This window comes from Thalassophryne amazonica, chromosome 10 (genome assembly GCF_902500255.1).
Source record: "Thalassophryne amazonica chromosome 10, fThaAma1.1, whole genome shotgun sequence".
In the NCBI taxonomy this organism is placed as follows: Eukaryota; Metazoa; Chordata; class Actinopteri; order Batrachoidiformes; family Batrachoididae; genus Thalassophryne; species Thalassophryne amazonica.
The window spans coordinates 40878594-40890674 of record NC_047112.1 but is presented as its reverse complement, the minus strand read 5'-3'; the positions used below and the strand labels follow the sequence as shown (position 1 = coordinate 40890674).

General features: G+C 43.5%; 1 protein-coding gene across 2 annotated transcripts in view; it reads right to left on the bottom strand.

Annotated features, from left to right (window-relative positions):
- The window catches only part of tmem47 (transmembrane protein 47), a 34024-nt gene extending 26621 nt beyond the window's left edge, over nucleotides 1–7403 (bottom strand). For both annotated transcript variants that reach the window (XM_034179890.1, XM_034179891.1), the window contains exon 1: nucleotides 7023–7403. In XM_034179890.1, coding sequence (XP_034035781.1) covers nucleotides 7023–7248 — 226 coding nt within the window. In that variant the 5' untranslated portion in view covers nucleotides 7249–7403. The remainder of the gene's footprint in view (nucleotides 1–7022) is intronic.
- Nucleotides 7404–12081: the final 4678 nt, after the last annotated feature.

Genomic DNA, 12081 nt, shown 5'->3' with positions numbered 1-12081 from the left:
ACCATGCTGATATGGCATGGTGACAAATTAAACAAATAAGCACAGACATACGCATGGAGTCCATTTCAATGGTCCCTCTATTTCAAGCAGGGGACAAAAACATAACTTTCTAAGCAGTACTCAAACTGAACTGTGCACACATTGGGCCTCATGTATTAACGCTGGTACGGCGATATTTGAGCGTATATGGGGTGTACGCCAAAACGGCTGCACTACTTGGCATTTATCAATGTGGTCGTTGGCGTACGCTGCGCTGAAAATATACACCAGGTCGAGAGGTGCCGTAAATTATACACCAAAATGAACCAGCGCTGGAATCCACATAAAAATGAAGATGATCAAGATGATAAACAGTGCCATTATACAAATCAATGCATATGTTAATAAATAACACTTTCCTGATTATACTACATAATAATCAATACAAATCCCGCCTTTGCGGGATTGTTATGGAGCACGATCCATGGCCACAGCGCTGACTGCAAAGACAGCGCTGCTCGCCTTTTTCTCCAGACTTTGAGCCTGGAGCCAGAGCAGCGCTGAGCTTAACTTCATGTGGTGTGATCATTTTAGACTATGAAATTGATAATAACAACTGTAGTTTCGTCATTCCCTTAATTCGCCCGTGCTGCAACCAGGTTTTGTCGTCTCCATTCGGTTGTCACAATAAAATAAATACAGAAATACATTTAAAAAATAAAGAAATCTGACAGATTAGGCGTGTTTTATTAATTGAGCGAGCAAATATCCACATGTCAAGAATTATTGACATGTGAAAAGAGAATACAGTGGTCCCTCGCTATAACGCCGTTCACCTGTCGTGGCCTCAGAGTCTCGCAGAGTATTTAGTCCAATTTTGCATGCCTTTTTTTTTTTTTTTACAGTGTTCTGTGTTCTGCGTACCTCGTTCGTTGATCGTTAAAATTAATTTGTTAGTTCTAAATGCCATCATAATTATTTATAGGAAAATGTTCTATTTTTATTTCTCAAACAAATGTTTGGGCCTGAAAACAGTTTGGTATTATTTTCCTACTAAGGTTTGAACTTTGAGAGTGTTTACACACGAGAGAAAAGTGAGAAAATGTTCATGCCTGATTGAGAAAGTGTATAAACTGTGTAGTGAGGGGTTTTACAGCTTTGAAACGTCTATAATAATTGTAAAAAATAACGCTGACTACATCGCGGTTTCGCGTATTACGGGCTATTTTTTAGAACGTAACTCCAGCGATTAATGAGGGACCACTGTAACACTTTATTGATTATATACTACAAAACAATTGATACGAAGGCCGCTTTTGACACTCTATTGGCACGCGTCGTGATTGGTGGAGTTCTTTTTCATTGCCGTCTCCCGGCTTCCATGTCGTAAAATGAGGGTGTGTCTGAAGCGGAGTCTGAATATTTATGGGCGTGTTTATTATAATTACGATCGTTTCCACCCGCCGCATTTATCAAGATCACGTCAGGCGTACGCCGGAAATGGGCAGGTGCGCACTGCTTGATACATGTCACGGCAACTTTGGTGTATTTCAAGTTTACGCCGTAAATTTACGCCGCAAGTGCGCAACATTGATACATGCGGCCCATTGACATTTCTGACATCAACCCATCCATCAGGAAGTCTTTAAGACTTTTCAGTCAAGTCAGGTGCAGCAGTCATGGTCTCATAGAACTGTTACATTTATACAGCGCTTTTTCATCTGATGCAGACCCACATCCCGGTGTATTCCCATCATTCCGAAATCTGGACTGTAGTGCAGCACATAAGAGAATATTTACAGAGGAATCCTTCAAATGGTGATGCAAGCACCAAATTTGGCAAACACAGCAAAGACTCAATCCATCAATGGATTACCTGGCACCAGACTTGTGACAAATGGACTTTTCTTCAGCCAGGACATAAGGAATTAAATTATTTTCAGACGTCGTTTTGTAAAGGTGGATGAATTTTCATCAGATTGATCAGACTAAAGATGATCTGACGGAAACAGACAGATAAGACTATATTATTTATTCCTTGTGTGAATGGTTTTAATATTTAATAATAGCATGTTTATCACGCTGCTAACGTACAATACATTAACTGTATTAAAGAAGGAAACAATATTTATTTTAAAAACAGTTGATAGTTTCTAATAAAAAAAAACCTAAATAACAATCCACACTTTCTAATCACTTTTTCTGATGTCAAGGATAATAAAGCAAACTTAAAAAAATAAATAAATTATATACATCTATATATATATATATATATATATATATATATTTCAATGGTCAATGTAATATATATAGTGCCTTCACTATATACGAGGTCTGTGAGAAAAGTATCCGACCTTTTAATTTTTTTAAAAAACCATATGGATTTGAATCACGTGTGATTGCATCAGCCAAGCTTGAACCTTCGTGCGCATGCGCGAGTTTTTTCACGCCTGTCGGTTGCGTCATTCGCCTGTGAGCAGGCTTTGTGTGAGCACTGGTCCACCCCTCTCATTGTTTTTTATTACGAATAAATGTCTGAACGATTTGGAGCTTTGCTGCATCAATTTTTTTCCAGAAACTGTGAGAGACCTCCAGGTGGACACCGTTCGGAAAATTAATATGGCTTTCAGGGACGATTTTATGGGGATTACACAGATTAAGGAGTGATCCAGACGGTTTAAAGACCGCCCACAACTGCTGAGAGCGCACCGCGCTCCGAGCGCCGATTGACAGGCTCCAACCCCGCTGGAACAACCAGATCATTTCTAACTTGAAGGCTTTGTTGATCCGGGACATCGTCTGACTTTCACAAAAAGGCAGAAGGCGTGGACATCAGCACTTTTTCGGCACATTCCACTGTTACAGGAGTTTTTTTCATGGAAAGAAAAGCGGAGGGACGCACCACGGAGCCGTTCATTACGCGGCACAAAACCACCTCCGTGTTGGTCTCACAGGACGGCTTTCAGGTGGATTTCAAACGGCTTTTGGTGGCTTTTCAGCCGTGTGATTATCCGAGAAATTGAGCAAGAGCTGGACATGCCCCAACATGTCCTGTGAGGCTTCATCACGGCGTTGCTTTGCCCCATGCGGCTCCACCACGACGCACGGAACTCCGCTCCTCTTTCCATGACAAAAACTCCTGTAACAGTGGAATGTGCCATTCATTTCTAAACTGGACGCTGTCTTGATCCGGTATGTCGTCTGACTAGCACAGGAATTGTGAAAAGATGTGGACATCAGCACTTTTTCAGCACATTGAGACAGACGTGCAGAGGAGTTCCGCGTGTCGCGGTGGAGCCGCATGGCGCAAAGCAACGCCGTGATGAAGCCTTACAGGACATGTTGGGCATGTCCAGCTCATGCTCAATTTCTCAGATAATCACACGACTGAAAAGCAACCGACAGCCGTCTGAAATCCACCTGAAAGCCGTCCTGTGAGACCAACACGGAGGTGGTTTTGTGCCGCGTAATGAACGGCTCCGTGGTGCGTCCCTCCGCTTTTCTTTCCATGAAAAAAACTCCTATAACAGTGGAATGTGCCGAAAAAGTGCTGATGTCCACGCCTTCTGCCTTTTTGTGAAAGTCAGACGATGTCCCGGATCAACAAAGCCTTCACGTTGGAAATGATCTGGTTGTTCCAGCGGGGTGTAAGCCTGTCGATCGGCGCTCGGAGCGCGGCGCGCTCTCAGCAGTTGTGGGCGGTCTTTAAACTGTCTGGATCACTCCTTAATCTGTGTAATCCCCATAAAATCGTCCCTGAAAGCCATATTAATTTTCAGAACGGTGTCCACCAGGAGGTCTCTCACAGTTTCTGGAAAAAAATTGATGCAGCAAAGCTCCAAATCGTTCAGACATTTATTCGCAATAAAAAAACGACGAGAGGGGTGGACCAGTGCTCACACAAAGCCTGCTCACAGGCAAATGATGCAACCAACAGGCGTGAAAAAACTCACGCATGCGCACGAAGGTTCAAGCTTGGCTGATGCAATCACACGTGATTCAAATCCATATGGTTTTTGAAAAAAATTAAAAGGTCTGATACTTTTCTCACAGACCTCATATATAGTGAAGGCACTATATATACATATATATGTATATATAGTGCCTTCACTATATATATATATATATATATATATATATATATATATATATATATATATATATACACACGAGGTCTGTCCATAAAGTATCGTACGTTTTTATTTTTTTTTTAACTGTATGGATTTGATTCATATGTTTTCACGTCAGACAAGCTTGAACCCTTGTGCGCATGCGTGAGTTTTTCCACGCCTGTCGGTGACGTCATTCGCCTGTGAGCACACCTTGTGGAAGGAGTGGTCCCGCCCCGTTGTCGGATTTTCATTGTCTGGAAATGGCGGAATGATTTGGGGTTTTTTTCCATCAGAATTTTTTCAGAAGCTGTTAGAGACTGGCACCTGGAAACTATTCGAAAAATTTATCTGGCTTTCGGTGAAAATTTTACGGGCTTCACAGAGAATAAGGTCTGTTAGTACAGCTTTAAGGACCCCTTTAAGGACGCTCAGCATGCCGCGCTCCGAGCTGCGACGACACGGCACAAGCCACCGGACCATTTCTAAGCTGATGGCTCTGTGGATACGAGACCGTCGTGTGCTCTTTCTCTGGTTATCACAAGAGCTGGACATCAGCCATTTTCCGTCAGATTTCACTTTTAACAAGAGATTTTGTCATGGAAAGCCGCGCGGAGGCTTCGCGCATCACGACCAATTCACTTTGGAAGCGAGACAAAGGAACACCTCCGTTTCGGCATGTCAGAGGACAAATTTGGACATGTCCAGCTCTCCACAATTTCACTGATACTTATTGGACTGGTAAGCATTGAAAGCCGAGATAGACATAGACTTATGCCCCCTTGCCCTCTCTTGTGATCAGTAATACAAGTAATATCCATTTCACATAAATGAGCCTTCTCAAATGTGTTAGCCTGCCTTTGCAACCAATAGACCAGCTTATAGGGGAGCAACCACTGGTTCCTCTTCTTTCATCAGTCTTCAAGACTCACTGCAAAATGCGAAATATGGAGTAAGTATATTCCATTTGGGCTACTTTATCAACATTGCAGTGCAATATGGCAGCTTCCATAAGGAAGCCCGTTCCCATGTCAATATGAAGACTACTTTCTTAGCTTATAAAAACACTTTGATTTGTTGCTGCACTTTATTATACACTAATAAAGAGATGGATTAAGTTCCTTTGGCTTATCTCTTTTTCACTCAGGTTTGCCACAGCAGATCCAAGATGGATCTGCATGTTGATTTGGCACAAGTTTTATGCTGGGTGCCCTTGCTGATGCAACTGTACATTACATGGAGAACGGGCAGGGGTGATCTTAAACTGATGGTGATGAATACTAATTCCATTTATGTTATTATGTTATGTTCCATTTATATATATCATATATCATAAATCACGGCAGGGAATGATATCACACCTCCAGTTTCCAAAATAACACCACATGTTGTATAATAAGCTGGACACCTCCAACATTTTGTGGAGTATAGAGTGCTACAAAAATATGCAGTCCATCCAAGAGACCTCATGGAAGATGCCAGATGGCACAAAGGTTATATTAGTGCTTGGGTTGTAGTGTGGTATAGCCATTCGTTGTTGTTAGCAACATCTACTGGGTTAGCCAATATAAACAACACGTTGCATGGCATTTCACACATAAAAATACTGCACCAACATGTCCACAGACAGCAGTAGGACAGTACTGTTTCCACAATTTATTAAATTTGACTAAAAAAGAAGTACTTAAATAAACAACCCAGTCTCTTTTCTCAGGAGTCACATTTTCGTGACGGTGTTTTTTTTTTATTTTACTATTATTGACCCTACCCCTTCCCTAACCCTAAACATAACCCCCCAGAACCCCTCCCCCCCCCCCCCACCACACGCATAACTTTTCATTTCTCGTCACAGAATATATTGCGAATGAATTCGTGCTCCCGTTACAAAAATGTGGCACTTTTCGTGACAATATCACGAACAATAGATTAATGTATATTTCGTGCTGTTGAATCATGAAATGCCATGAGATATGGTAGTAAATAAAACAGTAATGACAAGAGTGTTCACTGCTGTTGGTGCTCTGAGCAGCCATCTTGGATTGTGAAGTCAGAATATGTTGGGTTCAAACGGGTTGGCGAGTTGGGATTACGATTTCACATTCTTGGGCAGGGATAACTGGTAGATTCCAAAGTCTAAATCAATCATCCACACTGTAGCGTTAAAGTCTGTTATGTAATTAAGCATAACATCATCAGCAAAGCAAAAACAGCAAACTATGTGTAATTTTTTTTTTTTTTTTTTGGTCACAGTCAGTTGTCTGCCTCACACAGAGTTCACAAATTGAAGGTCAGAGTCCAACCACTTTGTCATCCATCACTGCATGGTTGTAAATATGAGCTGCTCCAGACGAGCCTCATATAGAGACTCCACGAGGAAGTTTCCTCCTTCATGGAGAAAAATCGGCATTTTTGGAGTGCTTTATTTGTTTCCCTGGTTACTAATCTCCAAGCATCGGGACCTCTGGGGAGTTCTCTGCTCCGGATTGCCCTGGCTCCTTGGCTGGAGCAGAAGCGCACACAAAGGCTCATTTTGTGCGCAACAAAAGGCCAAATGAAACCCCAGCTGGAGCCAGGCTGAATTCCCACATCATTCACTGGACTAATGTTTTTTGACGGGGAAAGGGACTTTAAAAGAAGACAGAAAACCTGCGTTTTGTTCTCTTTGAAATTCAAAGGTGAACTTTAGGTAATTATTTTCCACGTGGAAAGCGCATGTTATTTCACATCGGGCAGTTAAAACCTAATTCTAAAGTAATTAACATGCATCATTCTCTCCGGTGATTTTTTCAATAATAAGTCTCACGCACAGATTGGTGCAGCAGTCTGCGGGTTTGTGTTCCCTGAGCGCCGCACCTCTCGTTTCCACACCAATGCGCGTCTTTGCGCACAATGAAACGACAAACTACTGACTCCAAACTTCCTAAATGCTCTCACCGGTGGCCAGCGTGGAGTTACAGGACCAGTCCACGGAGCTGACGGGCTTCCAGCAGGACACCCACAGGGTTAGGTAGTACTGATTGTCCGCTGTCACCCAGGCCGGGCTCAGTATGGCCCCGAGGTCCAGGCACAGGGCGAGAAAGACGCACACCAGACCCACCAACTTCAGGGGCGTCAGCGGCGACACCCGGACCTCCTCTGTGCCCGTCACGGATGAAGCCATGTCATTTAGAACAAGTGGAGGTGGAGAAACAGTTGTGGTGGTGGAGATATTCCTGTCGAGTGGGAAAAATAGAGAGTTGGAGTTGTGGTTTTCTGTCCGCGATGCTCACGTGGGTACAGGTTTAGAGCGGCCGTTCGCTCCGCGTCCGGTGCGCACTGGACGCTGCGTAAAGAGCGCGGACTGATGCAGGTCCCCGAAATAACACCGAGCCGCACCTGCTGGGTCCTAGTGCCGCCCACTCTCTCTCTCTCTCTCTCTCTCTCTCTCTCTCTCTCTCTCTCTCTCTCTCTCTCTCTCTCCAGAGGATCCTCGAGTATCGCTACACTCTAAGAAATTAAACACGGGTTTTAAATGTAATTAATACTATTATTTTCAATATACTTGCAGTTGTTAATTTTAGGGATTAAAGTAATAATGTTTCATTTGATTTAATTAATTTCAACTCAAATATTGTTTTGCACTTAATTGACAATGTTATGTGGAAAAAGTTACCTTAACCTTATCAACCAATGTTTTATTTCTTAGAGTGTAGAATAACTGCGTCAAACAAAAGGTTTGATGGAGACTAAGATGTGGACTATCACTTGCATTGTGAGGGAATGTCAGCTCAGTTGTTTTGGCCATGAGGTCCTTTTTAGGGGTATGAACCAGCACCAGTACCTTAGTGTTGAGGAGTCCAGAAGTTGGACACGGTCAAAGGGACGTTTCACCTGGTTGTGGCAGATGGTTACTTTGAAGAGTTGGACCTGTTTTCTGTCTGGGTGGTTGACATCCAGGGCCCAGAGAGGTTCCATGGTGTGGTGGATGCAGCGACCAGTGCATGGCTGAAATCAGAAAAAAAGGCGATATATTTGTGAACGTAGGACCTTTGTGGCCGGGGCAGCGGTGGGATCGGACCCCGGAGTGCTCGCACGAAAGACCAGAGCTCTACCAGGTCAGCCAAAGGGGAATTCCTCATAGCCAAGCTAGCGGGAAGGTCTTTTCAATCTGGACTTCATCTTGCTACATATGGAAAAAATGGACGAGAGGTGGGGTACACCCTGGGCAAACCACAAACCACGTGAGTTGCTCCTTTCTCTGCCCCTGACCAAGACAGCATCTCTACATCTGTAGTTGGTCCCCAGGCACCAGGCTGTGGCTGCCTACTGTTCCTATAGTGGTTGGATTGTGTCTAACAGTAATTAGGATGGGTTAAATGCAGAGGACAATTTTTGTTGTATGTACTGTGTGTATATATGTACAATATCAATAAAGGCTCTATTCTACAACCCCTGGCAAAAATTATGGAATCACCGGCCTCAGAGGATGTTCATTCAGTTGTTTAATTTTGTAGAAAAAAAGCAGATCACAGACATGACACAAAACTAAAGTCATTTCAAATGGCAACTTTCTGGCTTTAAGAAACACTATAAGAAATCAGGAAAAAAAGATTGTGGCAGTCAGTAACGGTTACTTTTTTAGACCAAGCAGAGGAAAAAAATATGTTATCACTCAATTCTGAGGAAAAAATTATGGAATCACCCTGTAAATTTTCATCCCCCAAATTAACACCTGCATCAAATCAGATCTGCTCATTGACATTGACTCTGTGTCTTTTTGCAAGGAATGTTTTTGCAGTTTTTGCTCTATGGCAAGATGCATTATCATCTTGAAAAATGATTTCATCATCCCCAAACTGTTGGGAAGGTGTCGTAGCACGGACCCACAACAGGGGGCGCAAATGAACGGACAATGAGTAAGCCAAAAGGTAACAATTTAATGTTGTGATAATACACAACGAAATGTGTCGTAATTTTCACAGTCAATAAACACCAGGTGACGTGTGGGCAGGCTCGAAGATAGAAGACGCCCGACGAGAGAGAAGCCGCGTCCCACACGGCCTCCACCACCAACGGTCTGAAGAACACCGGAGCCGCCAAGTCCCGAGTCCCCAGGTGGCCTCTGTCTTCGGCTGTCGACCCTGGTACTGCTGGCAGAAAACAGAAAGATGATGTGTGAGTGTGAGTCCGCACACTCAGTAATTTACAGTCCAGACACCGTTAGGAGGGAGCACCTCCACCTCCAAATCACACACACTCGTGCAGCTCCTGATCAACCACTTATCTAGGATGGGGTGCGAGGTGAAGCCGTCACTGTCACACCAAACGCCAATCCTCCAGACAAGGCAACACTTCAGGAAAACGGCTGCAACAGAAGTTCAGTTGGTTACACAATGTGTCAGTCAGCAGAGAAATTACCTTGGTACTGGTAGTCGATTTCTCGGCGGGGAGGTGGAGTTGCAGTCCGGCTTATATAGTGGTGTAGATGAGTGACAGCTGGAGTAATGAGTGACAGCTGTCACTTCCTCTGGGTCTGGCGCCCTCTCGTGCTTGGAGCCCGCACTCCAAGCAGGGCGCCCTCTGGTGGTAGTGGGCCAGCAGTACCTCCTCTTCAGCGGCCCACACAACACAAACATCCTTTCAATTGTCCAAAATATCAACATAAACTTGTGCATTTATTGATGATGTAATGACAGCCATCTCCCCAGTGCCTTTACCTGACATGCAGCCTCATATCATCAATGACTGTGGAAATTTACATGTTCTCTTCAGGCAGTCATCTTTATAAATCTCATTGGAAAGGCACCAAACAAAAGTTCCAGGATCATCACCTTGCCCAATGCAGATTCGAGATTCATCACTGAATATGACTTTCATCCAGTCATCCACAGTCCACAATTGCTTTTCCTTAACCCATTGTAACCTTGTTTTTTTCTGTTTAGGTGTTAATGATGCCTTTCATTTAGCTTTTCTGTATGTAAATCCCATTTCCTTTAGGCGGTTTCTTACAGTTCGGTCACAGATGTTGACTCCAGTTTCCTCCCATTCGTTCCTCATTTGTTTTGTTGTACATTTTTCGATTTTTGAGACATATTGCTTTAAGTTTTCTGTCTTGACGCTTTGATGTCTTCCTTGGTCTACCAGTATGTTTGCCTTTAACAACCTTCCCATGTTGTTTGTATTTGGTCCAGAGTTTAGACACAGCTGACTGTGAACAACCAACATCTTTTGCAACATTGCGTGATGATTTACTCTCTTTTAAGAGTTTGATAATCCTCTCCTTTGTTTCAATTGACATCTCTCGTGTTGGAGCCATGATTCATGTCAGTCCACTTGGTGCAACAGCTCTCCAAGGTGTGTTCACTCCTTTTTAGATGCAGACTAACGAGCAGATCTGATATGATGCAGGTGTTAGTTTTGGGGATGAAAATTTACAGGGTGATTCCATAATTTTTTCCTCAGAATTGAGTGATTCCATATTTTTTTCCTCTGCTTGGTCTAAAAAAGTAACCATTACTGACTGCCACAATCTTTTTTTCTTGATTTCTTATAGTGTTTCTTAAAGCCAGAAAGTTGCCATTTGAAATGACTTTAGTTTTGTGTCATGTCTGTGATCTGTTTTTTTTCTACAAAATTAAACAACTGAATGAACATCCTCTGAGGCCGGTGATTGCATAATTTTTGCCAGAGGTTGTATTCTATTCTATTTTATATAATGGCTGAGTGGATCCTTGTCATTTGATTGGTGCTTTGTATGTCACATGACATAGATTAATTCATCCCATTTGTGCTGCATTGTATTTAGAGTGCTTGGTTCCATTTAGAGGGCAAATTTGGTTCCATACGTTTGGTACCATTGCACTCTGCACGCACACACACACACACACACACACACACACACACGCGTCTGGACATGCATGTCCTGGTGCATGTGCATGTGCGCACACATGCTCGTGCATGTGCATGTGCACACACCCACACATGCGCATGCACGCGCACACACAACACGCACACGCACGCACACACACACAAAAGAAATCCACTGTGCTGTCTGGAGGCAGTTAGCAGGAAGAAAGAAAAGCTGGACTCATTTCTGACATGATTTTTTTTTTTCGCTGCACTGAGGACGTACACAGTCTTTTTTTGGTAGTACAGGTTGCGTGTGTGTGCACGCTTGGGTGTGTGCGCGTGGGTGACAACGACACGAGGATTTGATTGAGCTAACTGCTGCTGCTAATTCTTGTGCTAATTCTTGCATGCGCGCACATGCACGCACACCCACACATGAGCGTGCGTGTGCACGCACACACAAAACCAATCCACTGTGCTGTCTGGCGGCTGTTGGCAGGAAGTTGGAATGAAAAGCTGGACTAATTTCTGATGTGATTTTTTTTTCAGCTGCACTGAGGATGTACAGTCTTTTTTTTTTTGTAGTACCGCACACACAATCGCTGACCAGGTTGCATGTGCCCGCGTGCGCGCGGGGAGAACAACTCTACCGAGACATAATTTGATTGAGCTGATGCTGCTAATTCTTGTAACACACACACACACACACACACACACACACACACACACACACACACACACACACACACACACACACACACACACACACACACACACACACACACAAAACAAATCCAGTGTGCTGTCTGGAGGAAGAAAGGAAGGAAGAAAGAATGAAAAGATGGACTAATTTCTGCCGTGATTTTTTTTCGCTGCACTGAGCACGTACACAGTCTTTTTGGTAGTACACGCACACACAAGTGCCAACCGGGTTGCGTGTGTGTGCGCGCGTGGGGGACAATGACGTGATGATTTGATTGAGCTAACTGACGCTGCTAATTCTTGTAATACACACACACACACAAAATCCACTCTGCTGTAAGCCGTCTGGATGCATGAAGAGCTGTTCACATGAAAAGCTGACGTGATTTTTGGCTGGAATGAGGAACTACACAAAGTCTGAAATCAGTGCACAGCATCACTGGACTACCCATCACAATTTGGA